Source organism: Ranitomeya variabilis, chromosome 4, assembly GCF_051348905.1.
Source record: "Ranitomeya variabilis isolate aRanVar5 chromosome 4, aRanVar5.hap1, whole genome shotgun sequence".
Classification (NCBI taxonomy): domain Eukaryota; kingdom Metazoa; phylum Chordata; class Amphibia; order Anura; family Dendrobatidae; genus Ranitomeya; species Ranitomeya variabilis.
In genome coordinates this window covers 640,193,992-640,212,850 of record NC_135235.1, presented here as the reverse complement: position 1 = coordinate 640,212,850, position 18,859 = coordinate 640,193,992, and the positions used below count along the sequence as shown (strand labels likewise).

Here is an 18,859-nt window from a genome sequence, read left to right as displayed (position 1 = left end):
ACATCTATTTCTAATAAATCAGCTACTATGGATATTCAGGACTTTATTACGTGTTCCACTAAGGGAATTATTTATGGAATAACCTGCCCCTGTGGAAAACTTTATATAGGCCGCACTATAAGAGCGATGCATGTTAGAATTGGGGAGCATTTGAGGAATATTACCAACAAGTTTATTGGACATCCCCTATCCATGCATTTTATGACACATCATGGGAGCTCAGTGAAGGACATTAAGGTCACGGGACTAAAAATTGTTAAAAGAGATGGACGTGGTGGCAATTTTATCCACCAGATGTCCAGGGCCGAAACAAAATGCATTTTTCAGATGAACACTTTAGTACCATACGGCCTAAATAGTGAAGTGGAGCTTTTTGCTTTCAACCAATGAGTTAATAATGTATGATCCGGCGCTCTATATAGGACGCACACACCGCACACCTTACCATCCCTGAAGAAGGAATCAGCGATTCCGAAATGCGTTGGTTTTTGGTCTGGTGTGCGTTCCGTAGCCGGTCACGTGACTCATCACGTGGTACTGACGTCACGCAAGGTCCTGCAGCCGTCCTGCACCTTGCCGGCTCTATTTCTCTGATAGAGCTTTTCTGTGCCTGTGCACGGCACGTTTTTGTTCAGTCTTTTGCGGGGAGGTACGCCTGTCACCGGCCGGGACGGCGACCCCCGATATATCGGCAAGAGTTATACAGTTCTTTCATTAGCTATATTTTGGCCGTCCAAGATCAGCATTCAAGAACAGCATCTACAGGACCTCTCACCACAAGGGGACATACGTTTACACACAGCGCACAATGACCAAGGTATGCCACACGTGAATGCACATTACACTTGATTCAAAGGATGTTATATATTTATTTATATTTTTATACTGAAGTTTTAGCGCAAATATATATTTTAATATATCTATTATTTATATAGCCACTAGGAGTAATTTTTTGTGCCATATATTGTCTCCTACACGCTGTGGCATATGAATGTGAGCCATAGTATATAATATTTTCCATTAGACAGGTCCTGGATATAGGGGATATCTGTTGTCCTTTTTATACAAAGTTTTTACTGTTTTTTTAGCATGGTTTTTCTCAGTAAAGTTTGTTATATTTTCTCATTATTTAGGCTATCATTGCTTCCCTCTTTTTGGTCATTTTTTTCTCCCCACAGTTAGGTAGTCTTACTGTCTGGTCTAAAATAAATTGGTTTTATCAGTAGATGGATATAAAGAAAATACTTTCAGAATGCTGTAAAATAATACACAGTAAAACTCACACTAAAGATCACTCAGAGTTCCTGTTTCCACGCTACCTGGGTCTTCAGCCTCTGTAATTCCTGCTCTAACATATAATCAGTAGAGCCAATTAGTGGCCAAGACAGTGTTAATCCTTATGAGAAGAAAATATGTTCCTTCATATTTCCCTTCATTTTCTCCAGTAATTGTATTATCATATGGCATTCGCTAGGATTTTACATTGGCATATCTGCTTCCCATTCAGGTCCTTACATTATTTGAGCCTCTCAGTGGATATCTATATAGGATAATTTTCCTCATTGAGTCATCAAGGATGAATAGAGACAGAGACAAGATGGTAGAAAGGATATTACACCTCAACCTAGAGATCCTCTTCCTGCTTACTGGAAAGGTGAGAGATTCTGATGACGTCACATTACATCATTCTTATCTATGGGAATAACAGATGGACAGAACTGGAGAGGTGAGGACTCTGGGAATGTCTGTAGTGAGATTTATTAATGTGTCTCTCCATAACCAGGATTACAAAGTAGTGAAGAAGACCTCTAGTGAGCGCTGTCAGGCCCCTGTGTCTGAGGGATGGGGAAGACTCCTGAGCCCAATAAAGTGGCCTCCACCTCACCCCCTGATACATGATGACATCAATGACCAGAAGATCCTAGAACTCGCCTACAAGATGATTGAGCTGCTGACTGGAGAGGTGACACTGCTGGGAATGCTGGGACATTATACAGTAATGCTATGGAGGGATCGGGGGATGATGGTATCATTGTATGTGTCAGGTTCCTATAAGGTGCCAGGATGTCGCCGTCTATTTCTCCATGGAGGAGTGGGGGTATTTAGAAGGACACAAAGATCTGTACAAGGACGTCATGATGGAGGTTCCCCACCCCCTCACATCACCAGGTAATAGCCAGGACTAAATACACACGGTCTATAGTTATCTGTATGTAAAGAATGAATTCAGTCCCTGTATGTGTTTCCTCCAGTTCTATACAGTAAGAGGACAACACCAGAGAGATGTCCCCGTTCTCTTCTTCCACAGGACTGCAAACAAGAAGATCTCGATGTTCCTCAGGATCATCAGGTAGGTGGAGAGAAGGTGTCATGAGATCTCCCCTATCATGTATAGAAGACGCTGAAGGTCTTGTGTTCAGTCTGTTGTGATTGAGGAAAAACATCCATTGATCTGTCATCTTGTGGACATACACAACTTGTCGTGGAAAATATCTAGAATTATTGTGTGTTACTAAAATTGTTGTATAAAATGAAAATGTCATCCTCATCACATAGTAGTTATTTGTGAACATGGTAACTACAGTATTAGTGATGCCGAATTCAGGATATGTAAAAGAGACACAAATGAGTTTTATGGGAGTTGAATCTATCAGGGACATATTCAGATGTCGCCACCAAGGACAATTCTTCCTGTTACTGTGTGTGGTTTAAAATACATTGTTTTTAATTGTAGCTAGACATGAAGAAAAAATTCTCAGAATGCTGTAAAATAGTAGAAATAGTAATATTAACATAACCAGTATGTTTCAGCTCCTGCCCCAATGCTACCTGGAACCTCAGTCTGATTTTGTAATTTCTGTTTGATGAAATGATCATTATAGCCAAATATTGTTTTAGTCCTTACAAGGAACAATGTTCCTTTATGTTTCTCATTATTATGTTTCATAGTTGTGTTTTTATATGGTACTGTTTATGATTTTCGCTCATTTTCTTCCAATTAAGGCCCCTACAATATCAGATCCTCTTAGTGGAGATCTTCTATATAAGAGAATTCTCCTGAGTGACCCAACAAGGATGGATAGGGACAGGGACAAGATGGCGGAGAGGATATTACACCTCACCCTAGAGATCCTCTTCCGGCTTACTGGAGAGGTGAGAGATTCTGATGACGTCACATTACATCATTCTTATCTATGGGAATAACAGATGGACAGAACTGGAGAGGTGAGGACTCTGGAAATGTCTGTAGTGAGATTTATTAATGTGTCTCTCCATAACCAGGATTACAAAGTAGTGAAGAAGACCTCTAGTGAGCGCTGTCAGGCCCCTGTGTCTGAGGGATGGGGAAGACTCCTGAGCCCAATCACGGGGCCTCCACCTCACCCCCTGATACATGAGGACATCAATGACCAGAAGATCCTAGAACTCACCTACAAGATGATTGGGCTGTTGACTGGAGAGGTGACACTGCTGGGAATGCTGGGACATTATACAGTAACGCTATGGAGGGATCGGGGGATGACGGTATCATTGTATGTGTCAGGTTCCTATAAGGTGTCAGGATGTCGCCGTCTATTTCTCCATGGAGGAGTGGGAGTATTTAGAAGGGCACAAAGATCTGTACAAGGACTTCATGATGGAGGTTCCCCAGCCCCTCACATCACCAGGTAATAGACAGGACTAAATACACACGGTCTATAATTATCTGTATGTAAAGAATGAATTCAGTCCCTGTATGTGTTTCCTCCAGATCTATCCAGTAAGAGGACAACACCAGAGAGATGTCTACATCCTCTTCTTTTACAGGACTGTAAACAAGAAAACCCTAATGTTCCTCAGGATAAACAGGTAGATGGAAAAAATGTGTAATGAAATCTCCCCTATTACCGTATGTGTAGGAGCCTGTGAAGGTCTTGTGTTCAGTCTTATTTCATCCAGTAGTATTATACACTTTATGTCCAGTTTATTGGAGACTCCAGCCTTTTCATGGTTGCAGCTTCCCTATGCGGAAATTAGACCCATAACCATGGATTACAGTAAATTGAGGTGGTAGTTTCAGGGTGACTTTTCATTAGAATGGGAAAATTAAGCAATCCAAGGTGCTTTAAATGAGACATGATCATTGTTGATAGATCAGTTTTATTTTTAACTTGACACTTTTGCTTGTAAAAATTCAAGAGTATGCAGAGAAAGTTGTGATCAAGAAAAAACATCCAATAAAAGGGGATCCAGAAAATGTAAACAAGGGAAAGGAATCAATTAATAGGAGCTGCTAAGACATGCAAAATGGAGCTAAATACAGCGCTGGTGTCCAACTGACCAGTCTGAATACACTTGTGGATCCTCAGCACAGAAGGGCTATAACAGCGAACGACCAGTGCCATTGTTGTCTAGGGTAAGCAAAAAGGAAGGGGGGAAGGTTTGCAAAAGAGCGCAAAAATTATATCACTGAACAGTGAAAAAAACATTTTCCAGTCCGATGAATCCAGATTTCTGTTGCACCATCCTAACGGGAGCATCATAATTTGGCGCAAGCAGCATGCATCCATGTACACTCACCGGCCACTTTATTAGGTACACCATGCTAGTAACGGGTTGGACCCCCTTTTGCCTTCAGAACTGCCTCAATTCTTCGTGGCATAGATTCAACAAGGTGCTGGAAGCATTCCTCAGAGATTTTGGTCCATATTGACATGATGGCATCACACAGTTGCCGCAGATTTGTCGGCTGCACATCCCAAAGATGCTCCATACAAGGCAGGATGGATCCATGCTTTCATGTTGTTTACGCCAAATTCTGACCCTACCATCCGAATGTCGCAGCAGAAATCGAGACTCATCAGACCAAGCAACGTTTTTCCAATCTTCTACTGTCCAATTTCGATGAGCTTGTACAAATTGTAGCCTCAGTTTCCTGTTCTTAGCTGAAAGGAGTGGTACCCGGTGTGGTCTTCTGCTGCTGTAGCCCATCTGCCTCAAAGTTCGACGCACTGTGCGTTCAGAGATGCTCTTAGGCCTACCTTGGTTGTAACGGGTGGCGATTTGAGTCACTGTTGCCTTTCTATCAGCTCGAACCAGTCTGCCCATTCTCCTCTGACCTCTGGCATCAACAAGGCATTTCCGCCCACAGAACTGCCGCTCACTGGATTTTTTTTCTTTTTCGGACCATTCTCTGTAAACCCTAGAGATGGTTGTGCGTGAAAATCCCAGTAGATCAGCAGTTTCTGAAATACTCAGACCAGCCCTTCTGGCACCAACAACCATGCCACGTTCAAAGGCACTCAAATCACCTTTCTTCCCCATACTGATGCTCGGTTTGAACTGCAGGAGATTGTCTTGACCATGTCTACATGCCTAAATGCACTGAGTTGCCGCCATGTGATTGGCTGATTAGAAATTAAGTGTTAACAAGAAGTTGGACAGGTGTACCTAATAAAGTGGCCGGTGAGTGTACACTTCACATCAACTAGAAAGGTTTTTTTGGAGCATGTCGTTGCCTTTATGTAATTTGCAGCAACTGCGTGAAGCTATCCTGTCCTCATGGGCCAATATTTCTGTGTAACTATTTCATCACCTTGTAGAAGCTATGACATGATGAAGTGCTTAGGTTCTGAAGGCCAAAGGTGATCCAACATGCTAGTTGACAGCTGTCTGTAATAATGATGAGCGAGCATGCTCTGATAACGTCTTATCCGAGCATGTTCAGCTCAGTTGTGATCTGAGTATCTTGTAGTGCTTATATATTACGTCTGCATCCCTGTGGCTGCATGATTTGCCTCTTTTAGCCTAACCAACAGGCAATCCCCACATGTTTTGAGGCTGTCTAACAGCCACAGGGACGTGAACATAATATTCGAGCACTCCCAAGATACTCGGATAACACACGAGCGTGCTCGAATAATACATTATCCGAGCATGTTCGCTCATCACTAGTCTCTAATAATGTGAACATTCAATGTATATTTTATACCTGGTGGAGATGACAGGATAAAGCTGATCACAGACATTAGATGTTGTCTGGATCTTCTCACAATTTTCTGGTTATGGAGACTGATGGTTGGAAAAAGGAAAAAATAAATTTGATTGATATAGGAGAGTTGCAAATATTTTATCTGTTTTATCTTTGAAATCATTTTACCAAACGTCTTCATCTCTCTTTGACTTTTACAATATTTCTTTCAGGCTAAAGATGTGACCCATATTAATACTACAGAAACATATGTGAGGGGCGATGAGCCTTGTAAAGAGGAGATTCCCACAGATAACCGCACAGGTGAGTAGTGACCACTAAATGCAGAGAAGTCACAGGTTCTACTCAGTCAGTGGCTCGTTTGCTCAATGGTAGAGATGGTTTGATCAATTTGCAGGACTCCAGTCCTTGGCCAGGTCAGCATGGCCCCTTCTTTACACCTGGATGTTTGAAGAAGGGGTAATGCCCCATAAAACATCTAGGTGTGTTGCTCTGTCTAATCCACACTGCATGGCTCCTCGTATGTTATTCTATTCTTTGACTTTTTTTATTGGACATGTTGCAATGATTATTTGAAATGTCTTTGGTATGGAAAGAGTTTGTGATATGGCTTTGAATTGAAAAGAAATACATTTCACAATTGTAATGGAAGCCAATGTTTCCATCAGCTTTTGTCAAATATAAAGGCCTTATTTTAATTTTGCTAAAAAAACTAAATAAAAAAAGGGTACACACTTGCCCAAAAGTCATGACTTTACTTGCACATGACGACTCTTCTCTCGTATGCCCTGCTCTTTGCTGTAAAGCATGTAGTCGTCTGGGAGTGTATGAAATGGACACATAATAACACTGACTTACAGGCACATTAATGATTTTCCACTGATAAAGTCTCAAAAAAAGATTGTTCACAGGCACATTTAAACATGAGTCTTTAACCCCTTCCTGATCAGGTCGCCTGTATGTAGTAGAATTACTCAATTGCTATGAGCGACGACCACCTGGTGGCGCTTATAGCAATCAGGCAGTGACAACCATATAGTTCTTTAGGAGACCTCTGGTTGCCATGCCAACCCATTGGTAACCCATGATCACGTGACGAGGGTCACAGATGGGCAGATTTCCGGCTCGCAGGCAGGAAGCACGTGTTAAATGCCACTGTCAGACATAGAAGTAAAAAACTTAAAGCGCAACCTTAGTTGACCATTTGCATTTAAATTTTTTTATGGAAATGTAATAAAATCTGTAATACACTATAAGTAATACGATATGAAGGAAATGTCATTGAAAAAAAATAATAAATTAACTTTTATTTTTGACAGTTGATCATTGTGTCACACCAGGAACATATGAAGTTCACGAAGTTACCATAGCTAAACCTGCAGCCCATCTCATTAAAAATCTGTCATCTGATTCGCTTCAACAGCTTCTATCTTCTAATTCATTGAAATCTGTTAAGTCTAATAAAACTCACAGAAAGGATGTTGAACATCAAAGCCCATGCAAAAGAAAGAAACGATATTCATGTCCAGAATGTCGAAAATGTTTTTCTCAGAAATCAGAACTTGTTAGACATCAGAAAATTCACACAGGAGAGAAGCCATTTTCATGTTCAGAATGTGGGAAATGTTACAGTATTAAATCAGAACTGGTTAGACATCAGCGAAGTCACACAGGGGAGAAACCATTTTCATGTTCAGAATGTGAGAGATGTTTTATAGAGAAATCACATCTCGTCACGCATCAGAGAACTCACACAGGGGAGAAGCCATTTTCATGTACAGAATGTGGAAAATGTTTCATTCAGAATTCAGACCTTGTTCGACATCAAAAAATTCACACAGGAGAGAAGCCGTTTTCATGTTCAGAATGTGGAAAATGTTTTAATCGGAAATCAAATCTTGTTACACATCAGAGAATTCACACAGGGGAGAAGCCATTTTCATGTTCAGAATGTGGGAAATGTTGCACTAACATATCTGATCTTGCTCACCATCAGAGAATTCATGTAAGGGAGAAGCCCTTTTCATGTTCAGAATGTGGAAAATGTTTTATTCGGAAAGCAAATCTTGTTACACATCTGAGAACTCACACAGGGGAGAAGCCATTTCCATGTTCAGAATGTGGGAAGTGTTTTACACAGAAAACAATTCTCGTTCAACATCTGATAATTCACACAGGGGAAAGGCCATTTTCATGTTTACAATGTGGGAAATGTTTTTATAGCAAATCATGTCTTGTTACACATCTGAGAATCCACACAGGGGAAAAGCCATTTTCATGTTCAGAATGTGGGAAATGTTTTAATCAGAAATCACATCTCATTGCACATAACAGAATTCACACAGGAGAGAAACTATTTTCATGTCCAGAATGTGAGAAATGTTTTTATACCAAATCATGTCTTATTACACATGTGAGAATTCACACAGGGGAGAAACCATTTTCATGTTCAGAATGTGGAAAATGTTTTAATCAGAAATCTCATCTTGTTTTACATCAGAAAATTCACACAGGCTAGAGAATATTTCCATTCCCCTAGTTTGGGAAATATTGTTTGTTGCACATCAAGGGAGAAATACATATTAATATCCAGAATAAAAGTCACCTCCTCTTAAAGTTGTTAGACTTGGAAAAAAAATGCAACAGGTTCTAATTAAAGGCTTATGTCTACATGAGAATTGAAAAGTAATTTAGTGTACTACTTGATGATTAGGAAATGGATGCAATTACCATGAAACCGCCTTTATTGAAAAGCAAATAAAATCCAAATAATACCTGTATACAGTGTGTCTTGTAACTTTATGAAACTTTCAGAATTTTCTATATTTCTACATAAATATGATCTAATACTACATCATATAAATAATTGAAAAAGTAAATAGAAAGAACCAAATAAAATAAATGAGTCAAACATATTATCATTTGGAAATTTTAATGAGGAAAATGATCCAATATTACATGTATATGAGTAAAAAAAGAACGCAAACATTGTGGATTAGCAGATGATTTGAAGACGAGGTTAGAATCTGCGTAAAAGAACTTTGTGTTTTTTTCATATTTGGTAGGCACTTTAATTGCCTGCAGATTGGTGAGGGGTACAGGTCTTGAAACCCCCACCAATTGCTTAATTGTATCCCGAACAGTGTGCAGCTCAGAAGACAGGAATGCACATCACACAGCACAGTACAGAGTCAATACAGAGCATAGACTTTCAAATCCTGCAAATATGAAAAACGCTGCAAAAGTTTAGTTTCTTTTTAAAGAACCAGGACCAATGTTTGATCTTCACGAGACATGTTTGTGGAAGTGTATCATGGCATGAACAAAAGTAATTTCTGAAGATAACAGAAGAAGAATTGTTGAAGCTAATGTTAAAGGAAGTCACTGGTCACATCACTATTTCCCTCCCCTTTTGGGTGTTTAACAACACCCAAAAAGGAGGCGGAAGAATAAAAACTAGAATCACAGAGCAGCAGCATTTTGTTGGTGACTGCACTATAATCTAGACATGATACTGGACCAGAGTAGCAGCGAGAACCAGAGTAGCAGCAAAAGTGGCGTGGACTGTGGAGGAGTAAGGACGGGAGGAACAGAGAGGACAATGGAGCAGCAGGCACTGTATGAGCAGCATGGACCGGAGAAGCAAACAGCATTGATGATGGAGCAGCGTGGACCGGAGGATCAGCAGAGAGAGGAGCAGGGCGGGTGACGTCATCCATTAGTAAGCATCAGGGCTGCGGCAATGAAGGTCCAGGCATGTGAGAGGGGGAGAGACATGCCATATGAGAAGGGGAGATGGCATATGAGAGATGGTATATGAGAGAGGGGAGAAAGATATGCCAATGAGATGTGACATGTGAGAGGTGGCATATAACAGGGAACAGAGATGGCATATGAGAGGGGGGACAGATGTCATGTGAAAGATGGTGAAGGAAGGTCCAGGGGGTGCTAAAGTGGTGCCATGGCCGACATCAGACCCTGTATCACTCGCTGGACCTCTTCCTTTAAAGTACCTATGTGCTGCTTCTCTCTGCCATCAGGGCCTTCTCGATACGGGTCAGTTACCTCTGCAGATGATTCCAAGAATAAAGAGTCACAGTCCGGTTTCACTTCAACTTCAATATCTTTACTCAGCAATTTGTCATCCAGGGCACACATTGTTGCAGCAATGGGCATCGGTGTCTATGTCCCTTGCCTGTCGCTTAGCCTGTATTCGGGGTGGTCCATACTATACGGTTCCACAGTTTCCTTAATGTCCAATATTTCTGCCTTTCGTGGGGGCATTCCCTGCCGTTTCGCCCCGGTTCTGAGAATGGCGGCCCACGCAAAAGTCTGCCACAACTTGGTGCCCTTTTTCCCAAATAGCTCAGCCTTCTTCTGTTCAGTAGCTGCAGTCCCACTAATGCAAAATAATCCCAAAATATTCTTTAACTATATAAATAGTAAGAAACTAAAAAATGACAGTGTTGGTCCCCTTAAAAATAGTCTGGGTGAAATGGTGGATGAGGATGAGGAAAAAGCCAATATGCTAAATGACTTTTTTTCATCAGTATTTACAAAAGAAAATCCCATGGCAGCCAATATGACTAGTGATAAAAATTCCCCATTAAATGTCACCTGCTTAACCCAGCAGGAAGTACAGCGGCGGCTAAAAATAACTAAAATTGACAAATCTCCGGGCCCGGATGGGATACATCCCCGAGTACTGCAGGAACTAAGTACAGTCATTGATAGACCATTATTTTTAATCTTTAAAGACTCCATAATAACAGGGTCTGTACCACAGGACTGGCGTATAGCAAATGTGGTGCCAATATTCAAAAAAGGGGCAAAAACTGAACTCGGTAATTATAGGCCAGTAAGCTTAACCTCTACTGTGGGTAAAATCCTGGAGGGCATTCTAAGAGATGCTATGCTGGAGTATCTGAAGAGGAATAAAATAACCTCATGACCCAGTATCAGCACGGGTTTACTAGGGACCGTTCATGTCAGACTAATTTGATCAGCTTCTATGAAGAGGTAAGTTCCGGACTGGACCAAGGGAACCCAGTGGACGTAGTATATATGGACTTTTCCAAAGCTTTTGATACGGTGCCACACAAAAGGTTGTTACATAAAATGAGAGTAATGGGGATAGGGGAAAATATGTGTAAGTGGGTTGAGAGCTGGCTCAGGGATAGGAAACAAAGGGTGGTTATTAATGGAGCACACTCGGACTGGGTCACGGTTAGCAGTGGGGTACCACAGGGGTCAGTATTGGGCCCTCTTCTTTTTAACATATTTATTAATGACCTTGTAGGGGGCATTCAGAGTAGAATTTCAATATTTGCAGATGACACTAAACTCTGCAGGGTAATCAATACAGGGGAGGACAATTTTATATTACAGGATGATTTATGTAAACTAGAAGCTTGGGCTGATAAATGGCAAATGAGCTTTAATGGGGATAAATGTAAGGTCATGCACTTGGGTAGAAGTAATAAGATGTATAACTATGTGCTTAATTCTAAAACTCTGGGCAAAACCGTCAATGAAAAAGACCTGGGTGTATGGGTGGATGACAAACTCATATTCAGTGGCCAGTGTCAGGCAGCTGCTACAAAGGCAAATAAAATAATGGGATGTATTAAAAGAGGCATAGATGCTCATGAGGAGAACATAATTTTACCTTTATACAAGTCACTAGTTCGACCACACTTAGAATACTGTGCACAGTTCTGGTCTCCGGTGTATAAGAAAGACATAGCTGAACTGGAGCGGGTGCAGAGAAGAGCGACCAAGGTTATTAGAGGACTGGGGGGTCTGCCATACCAAGATAGGTTATTACACTTGGGGCTATTTAGTTTGGAAAAACGAAGACTAAGGGGTGATCTTATTTTAATGTATAAATATATGAGGGGACAGTACAAAGACCTTTCTGATGATCTTTTTAATCATAGACCGGTGACAGGGACAAGGGGGCATCCTCTACGTCTGGAGGAAAGAAGGTTTAAGCATAATAACAGACGCGGATTCTTTACTGTAAGAGCAGTGAGACTATGGAACTCTCTACCGTATGATGTTGTAATGAGTGACTCATTGCTTCAATTTAAGAGGGGACTGGATACCTTTCTGGAAAAGTATAATATTACAGGGTATATATATTAGATTCCTTGATAAGGCGTTGATCCAGGGAACTGGTCTGATTGCCGTATGTGGAGTCGGGAAGGAATTTTTTTTCCCCATGGTGGAGTTACTCTTTGCCACATGGGGTTTTTTTGCCTTCCCCTGGATCAACATGTTAGGGCATGTTAGGTTAGGCTATGGGTTGAACTAGATGGACTTACAGTCTTCCTTCAACCTTAATAACTATGTAACTATGTAACTATGTAATGCTGCACTGCTGATTCTGCTGTTGTGTTCTTCCTCTCTCTAGTTCTGGCCCCCTGGATATCTTTGCCGGGACTACTCCTTCCTAAGGAACGTTACGGGGCACAAAATGTCCTGGGCTAACCAGCCCCAGTATGAGCTGCACGGATGCCCAGGCCCCAACTGACTAAAACAGGAAGCTACATTATACTTATCCCCATCGTGCCCCTCCTATTCTAACTATACCTATCACTATGTCTATGTTCTATAATGCCCCCATCTAGTGGCCAACTTGGGGTACTACTCCCCCTAACACTATAGGGGCCCAGGGCACTTACTTTCCCTAACCAACATGTGTGTGCAAAGCATGTTGACATATGTACACAATCAGAGCAATATGTAATATAATATGCAGAGTAATACTACTCTTGTACACGGTGGCAATACACTTTATGTGTAGCAGTGCCACCATGTATCAACACATTAACAATCAACACTGTACAAGTTTAAAGGGGGTTGGGGAGAAGGAGGAACAATATGAATTTACATTCCCTACAATGGCATACAGTGTATGTCAGGGAGGGAGATGGCATACACACATGGTCAAAATTGTTGGTACCCCTCGTTTAATGACAGAAAAACCCACAATGGTCACAGAAATAACTTGAATCTGACAAAAGTAATAATAAATAAAAAATCTATGAAAATGAACAAATGAAACGATTCCTGTAATTGTCAATGAGACTTCTGCACCTCTCGGCAGGTATTTTGGCCCACTCCTCAAGGGCAAACTGCTCCAGTTGTCTCATGTTTGAAGGTTGCCTTTTTCAGACGTCATGTTTCAGCTCTTTCCAAAGATGCTCAATAGGGTTTAGGTCAGAGCTCATAGAAGGCCACTTCAGAATGGTCCAATGTTTTCCTCTTAGCCATTCTTGGGTGTTTTTAGCTGTGTGCTTTGGGTCATTATCCTGTTGCAAGACCCATGACCTGCGACTGAGACCAAGCTTTCTGACACTGGGCAGCACATTTCTCTCTAGAATCCCTTGATAGTCTTGAGATTTCATTATACCCTGCAGATTCTAGACACTCTGTGCCAGATACAACAAAGCAGCCCCAGAACATAACAGAGCCTCCTCCATGTTTCACAGTAGGGACAGTGCTCTTTTCTTGATATGCTTCATTGTTCCATCTGTGAACATAGAGCTGATGTGCCTTATCAAAAAGTTCAATTCTCCCAGAACCTCTGTGGTTTGTCAACATGTAGTTTGGCAAATTCGAGTCTGGCTTTTTTATGATTTTTTTTTTTCAACAATGCTGTCCTCCTTGGTCGTCTCCCATGAAGTCCACTTTGGCTCATACAACAACAGATGGTGCGATCTGACACTGATATTCCTTGAGCTTGAAGTTCACCTTTAATCTGTTTAAACATTTTTCTGGGCTCTTTTGTTACCATTCGTATTATCTGTCTCATTGTCATCAATTTTCCTCCTGCGGCCACATCCAGGGAGGTTGGCTACAGTCCCATGGATTTTAAATTTCTGAATAATATGTCCAACTGTAGTCACAGGAACATCAAGTTTGGAGATGGTCTTATAACTTTTACCTTTAACATGTGTGTCTATAATTTTCTTTTTAGTCTCCTTAGACAACTCTTTCCTTCACTTCCTCTGGTCCATATTGAGTGTGATACACACCATGTCAGTAAACAGCACAGTGAGTATCTGTAGCCCTATATACAGGCCCACTCACTGATTCCAAGATTGTAGACACATGTAATGCTAATTAGTGGACACATCTTGATTTATCATGTCCCTTTTGTCACATTATTTTCAGGGGTACCATCATTTCTGTCCAGGCCTATTTCATGAGTTTTATTATTTTTTTTAATTCTGTGGAAGTATGGTTGAAAAGCAATGTCTGACTTTCATTTATTTATTTTCATAGATTTTTTATTTATTACTTTTGTCAGATTCAAGTTATTTCTGTGGCCATTGTGTGTTTTTCTGTCATTAAGGTCCGGATGACACATACGCGAGATACGGCCGAGTCTCGCAGGTGAAAACCCAGTTCTGGCTCCGGCACTCCGGAGCGGGGTGTGCAGCTCCACCATGTATTGCTGTGCGGCTGCACGCTCCGCTCCGGAGTGCCGGCGCCAGAGGAGGGATTTCACCTGCGAGACTCGGCCGTATCTCGCGTATGTGTGATCCTGGCCTAAACGAGGGGTACCAACAATTTTGACCACGTGTCTGAGAAATGGTATGTGAGAGATGGCATATAAAAGGTGGGGAGATGTCATATGACTAAGGGAGTATGGTATATGAGAGATGCCATTTGAGAGATGGCATATATGTGGGGGGGAGAGAGAGGTCATATGAGAGGTAGAAGATGGCATATTAGAGGGGGGAGACACAAGACGCCTTCTATTTAGTAACCATGTTATTTCTTTCTCTATTTTCTGTGTATGAACATCTCAATAAATTTAAATGTTGTGTGTAATTTCACCTTTTCATTGCTAATAAAAAAAACCTCCACATTATACTTTTCATACACTGCTCAATGATCAGTCTCATTCTTGATGTGTCTATAGAAAGAAAACACGTGCAAGAGTAGTGTATAAGATTCTGCAAGGAGGAGGGAGGGACACGTTATGTCAGCTAGGAGGAAGAAAAAAAGGGGTTTGGTACCATGTTAGCCAGTTGAAAAAAGAATGCTCTCAGTGGGAAAAGCAAGATAATCTTGTAGTTATGATACCTTTTAATGGGTAACAAAAATAAAATAAATGATGTTACAAAGCAAGCTTTCGAGGCATGGTAGAGGAGGAGGCATATGTCTTGTCAGGAGGAAGCACATGTCGTGTCAGCTAGGAGGAGGCACATGTCGTGTCAGCTAGGAAGATGCACATGTCGTGTCAGCTAGGAAGATGCACATGTCGTGTCAGCTAGGAAGATGCACATGTCGTGTCAGCTAGGAAGATGCACATGTCGTGTCAGCTAGGAAGATGCACATGTCGTGTCAGTTAGGAGGAGGCATATGTAGTGTCAGCTAGGAGGAGGCACATGTTGTGTCAGTTAGGAGGAAGCACATGTTGTGTCAGTTAGGAGGAAGCAGATGTGTCAGTTAAGAGGAAGCACATGTCGTGTCAGCTAGGAGGAAGCACATGTCGTGTCAGTTAGGAGGAGGCATATGTAGTGTCAGCTAGGAGGAGGCACATGTGTCAGCTAGGAGGAGGCACATGTGTCAGCTAGCAGGAGGCACATGTGTCAGTTAGGAGGAAGCACATGTGTCAGTTAAGAGGAAGCACATGTCGTGTCAGTTAGGAGGAAGCACGTGTCAGCTAGGAGGAGGCACATGTGTCAGTTAGGAGGAAGCACATGTGTCAGCTAGGAGGAGGTACATGTTGTGTCATTTAGGAGGAGGCACATGTCGTGTCAGCTAGGAGGAGGCACATGTCGTATCAGCTAGGAGGAGGCGCATGTCGTGACAGCTAGGAGGAGGCACGTGTCGTGACAGCTAGGAGGAGGCACATGTGACAGGAGGCACATGTCGTGACAGCTAGGAGGAGGCACATGTCGTGTCAGCTAGGAGGAGGCACATGTGTCAGCTAGGAGGAGGCACATGTCGTGTTAGTTAAGAGGAAGCACATATCGTGTCAGTTAGGAGGAAGCACATGTTGTAACAGCTAGGAGGAAGCACATGTCGTGACAGCTAGGAGGAGGCACATGTCGTGACAGCTAGGAGGAAGCACATGTCGTGACAGCTAGGAGGCACATGTCGTGACAGTTAGGAGGAGGCACATGTCGTGTCAGCTAGGAGGAGGCACATGTCGTGTCAGCTAGGAGGAGGCACATGTGTCAGCTAGGAGGAGTCACGTGTCAGCTAGGAGGAGGCACATGTCGTGTTAGTTAAGAGGAAGCACATATCGTGTCAGTTAGGAGGAAGCACATGTCGTAACAGCTAGGAGGAAGCACATGTCATGACAGCTAGGAGGAGGCACATTTCGTGTCAGCTAGGAGGAGGCACATGTCGTGACAGCTAGGAGGAGACATGTCATTTAGGAAGGAGGCAAACATGTCAGCTAGGAGGGGGGACACAACATGTAAGGCCTCCTCCACAAATTCAGTGTGTCTGGTACATGTGATCACAGTTTTTACATGTGCTGGAGTTACACATGTGACACCCCAGGGCCGTCACAGTGGCATTGCTTTCCCCACAGGGAGAGTGATGTCACCAGCGTCTGACTGGAGTACCTTGGGCCCACCAGAGAAAAATCATTCTTGGGGCCCACCTTGCAGTTATATAGAAATAATACCAATTATGTTGCAAAATGATGTAATATCAAACGTAGTGTTTATTAACCTCTATACACTACACCACCCGGGACACATCCTCTATATACTGCACAGCACAGGACACATCCTCTATATACTGCACAGCACAGGAGGTCCTCTATATCCCACTGCGGATTCCGTCTGTGTGTGTGTATACAGTGTATATATATATATATATATATATATATATATATATATATATATATACATACACACACAGCCCTCCAGACTCAGGCTTGTAACTCTCCTTGATTCCAATTACCAGTACAGAACCCAACACTGTAGAATGGAATGTCATTTTACAGCACCGGCTCCAGTACGGCTATGGAAATAAAGAAGACAGAGCAGGACACAGGACTAATGCAGAGTTAGGCCCTTTTGTATTTTGGTCACCATTCAGCACTGGGATTTGTAAGACAAAACTCAGAGCTGAACCCACGCAGAATATAATAGAAAAATTCACATGTATTCTTCAAATTACTGACGAAAACATGTCAGTGCAGATGAGGCCTAATAAGCAGCTCACTGCACAGACCAGGACTATATTTTATGGGTTCGCTCACACTAGCGTATGACATGGCCGAGAGCTATGTGATGTTGTATCGGATAGCACTAGGCCCAGTGTTCTACTATGGGATAGTGCAGATGTGCAATTATGGCAGCACGGTGCAAGTGCATCTGATATTTGGATGACACGTACCCATACAAGTCTATAGGTGCATGCAGTAGTATAACTAAGGATAGGGGTCAGAGGGTGCTGTTGGCCTGGGCCCCGCGCTCTGAGGAGCCCACCTGGAGCTACACTACATTTAACTATCGGTGTGCACAGCGCGCCACTACAGTTAAACTCTGCGACAGAGCGGGGAGAGTTTGAGTCGGACCAATTCTTTTGCATGACAGAATTGATGGCCGTGTGAATGAACCCTAAACCTCACATGATTGAAGATGTAGAGAACCCTGTTCCTAAATGTGAATATCAAGAAAACAATGACATCCCATCTATAAAAACATGAATGATCATTATTAATAATGGAAACAGGGGCACTACTCACAATTCTGAGGCTGAGATCTTGAAATTGAACTCACCCGTTAAGATTGTCTGGTGTCGGCTCACTATGGCAAGAAAAAGATAGAAGTGAGCAGAAAACAAAATACAGGTTAAGCTCCTGACATAATGACATTAGGCTTCCTATACAGGGCGGGCCATTTATATGGATACAGCTAAATAAAATGGGAATGGTTGGTGATATCAACTTCCTGTTCGTGGCACATTAGAATATGGGAGGGGGTAAACTTTTCTCCCACTCTTGACACACTGGTAGCAACACCTCAGAGGAAATGCTAGCACAGGCTTCCAGTATCCATTGTTTCAGATGCTGCCCATCTCGTATCTTCATAGCATAGACAATTGCCTTTAGATGACCCCAAAGATAAAAGTCTAATGGGGTCAGATCTGGAGACCTTGGTGGCCATTCAACTGGCCCATGACAACCAATCCACTTTCCAGGACACTTTTCATGTAGGAATGCTCGGACCTGACACCCATAATGTGGTGGTGCACCATCTTGCTGGAAAAACTCAGGGAACGTGCCATATTCAGTGCATAAAGAGGGCAACATACAGGGGTGGGATTCAAATTTTTAACAACAGGTCCTCTAAGTCGCGGCGGCCGGAATTTTGGCCACGCCCATTTTCAATAACACCGCCCATACTAATAAGCCACGCCCAGTGGCACGATTCATATTTTTGGAAGCAGTTTGTCTCCCTTAATGACAAGAATACGTTGTGACATGCGGTATTAAAGTCATGGACCATACTGTATAACGGCCACACGATGCTCCATACTGTATAGTGGCCACACATGATGCTCCATACTGTATAATGGCCACACATGATGCTCAATACTGTATAATGACCACACATGATGCTCCATACTGTATAATGGCCACACATGATGCTCCATACTGTATAACGGCCACACGATGCTCCATACTGTATAACGGCCACACGATGCTCCATACTGTATAATGGCCACACATGATGCTCCATACTGTATGATGGCCACACATGATGCTCAATACTGTATAACGGCCACACATGATGCTCAATACAGTATAATGACCACACATGATGCTCCATACTGTATAATGGCCACACATGATGCTCCATACTGTATAACGGCCACACGATGCTCCATACTGTATAACGGCCA

The 18,859-nt window shown here is 42.3% G+C and overlaps 1 protein-coding gene across 2 annotated transcripts in view; it reads left to right on the top strand.

Moving 5' to 3' along the window:
• LOC143767350 (uncharacterized) overlaps nt 1-8,751 on the top strand; it is a 46,261-nt gene extending 37,510 nt beyond the window's left edge. For both annotated transcript variants that reach the window (XM_077255601.1, XM_077255600.1), the window contains 10 exons: nt 1,508-1,654; nt 1,784-1,963; nt 2,046-2,169; nt 2,253-2,350; nt 3,004-3,153; nt 3,283-3,462; nt 3,545-3,668; nt 3,752-3,849; nt 6,184-6,274; nt 7,291-8,751. In XM_077255601.1, the coding sequence (XP_077111716.1) occupies nt 1,577-1,654; nt 1,784-1,963; nt 2,046-2,169; nt 2,253-2,350; nt 3,004-3,153; nt 3,283-3,462; nt 3,545-3,668; nt 3,752-3,849; nt 6,184-6,274; nt 7,291-8,489 (2,322 nt within the window). In that variant the 5' untranslated portion in view covers nt 1,508-1,576 and the 3' untranslated portion in view covers nt 8,490-8,751. The remainder of the gene's footprint in view (nt 1-1,507; nt 1,655-1,783; nt 1,964-2,045; nt 2,170-2,252; nt 2,351-3,003; nt 3,154-3,282; nt 3,463-3,544; nt 3,669-3,751; nt 3,850-6,183; nt 6,275-7,290) is intronic.
• The last annotated feature ends 10,108 nt before the right edge of the window (nt 8,752-18,859 follow it).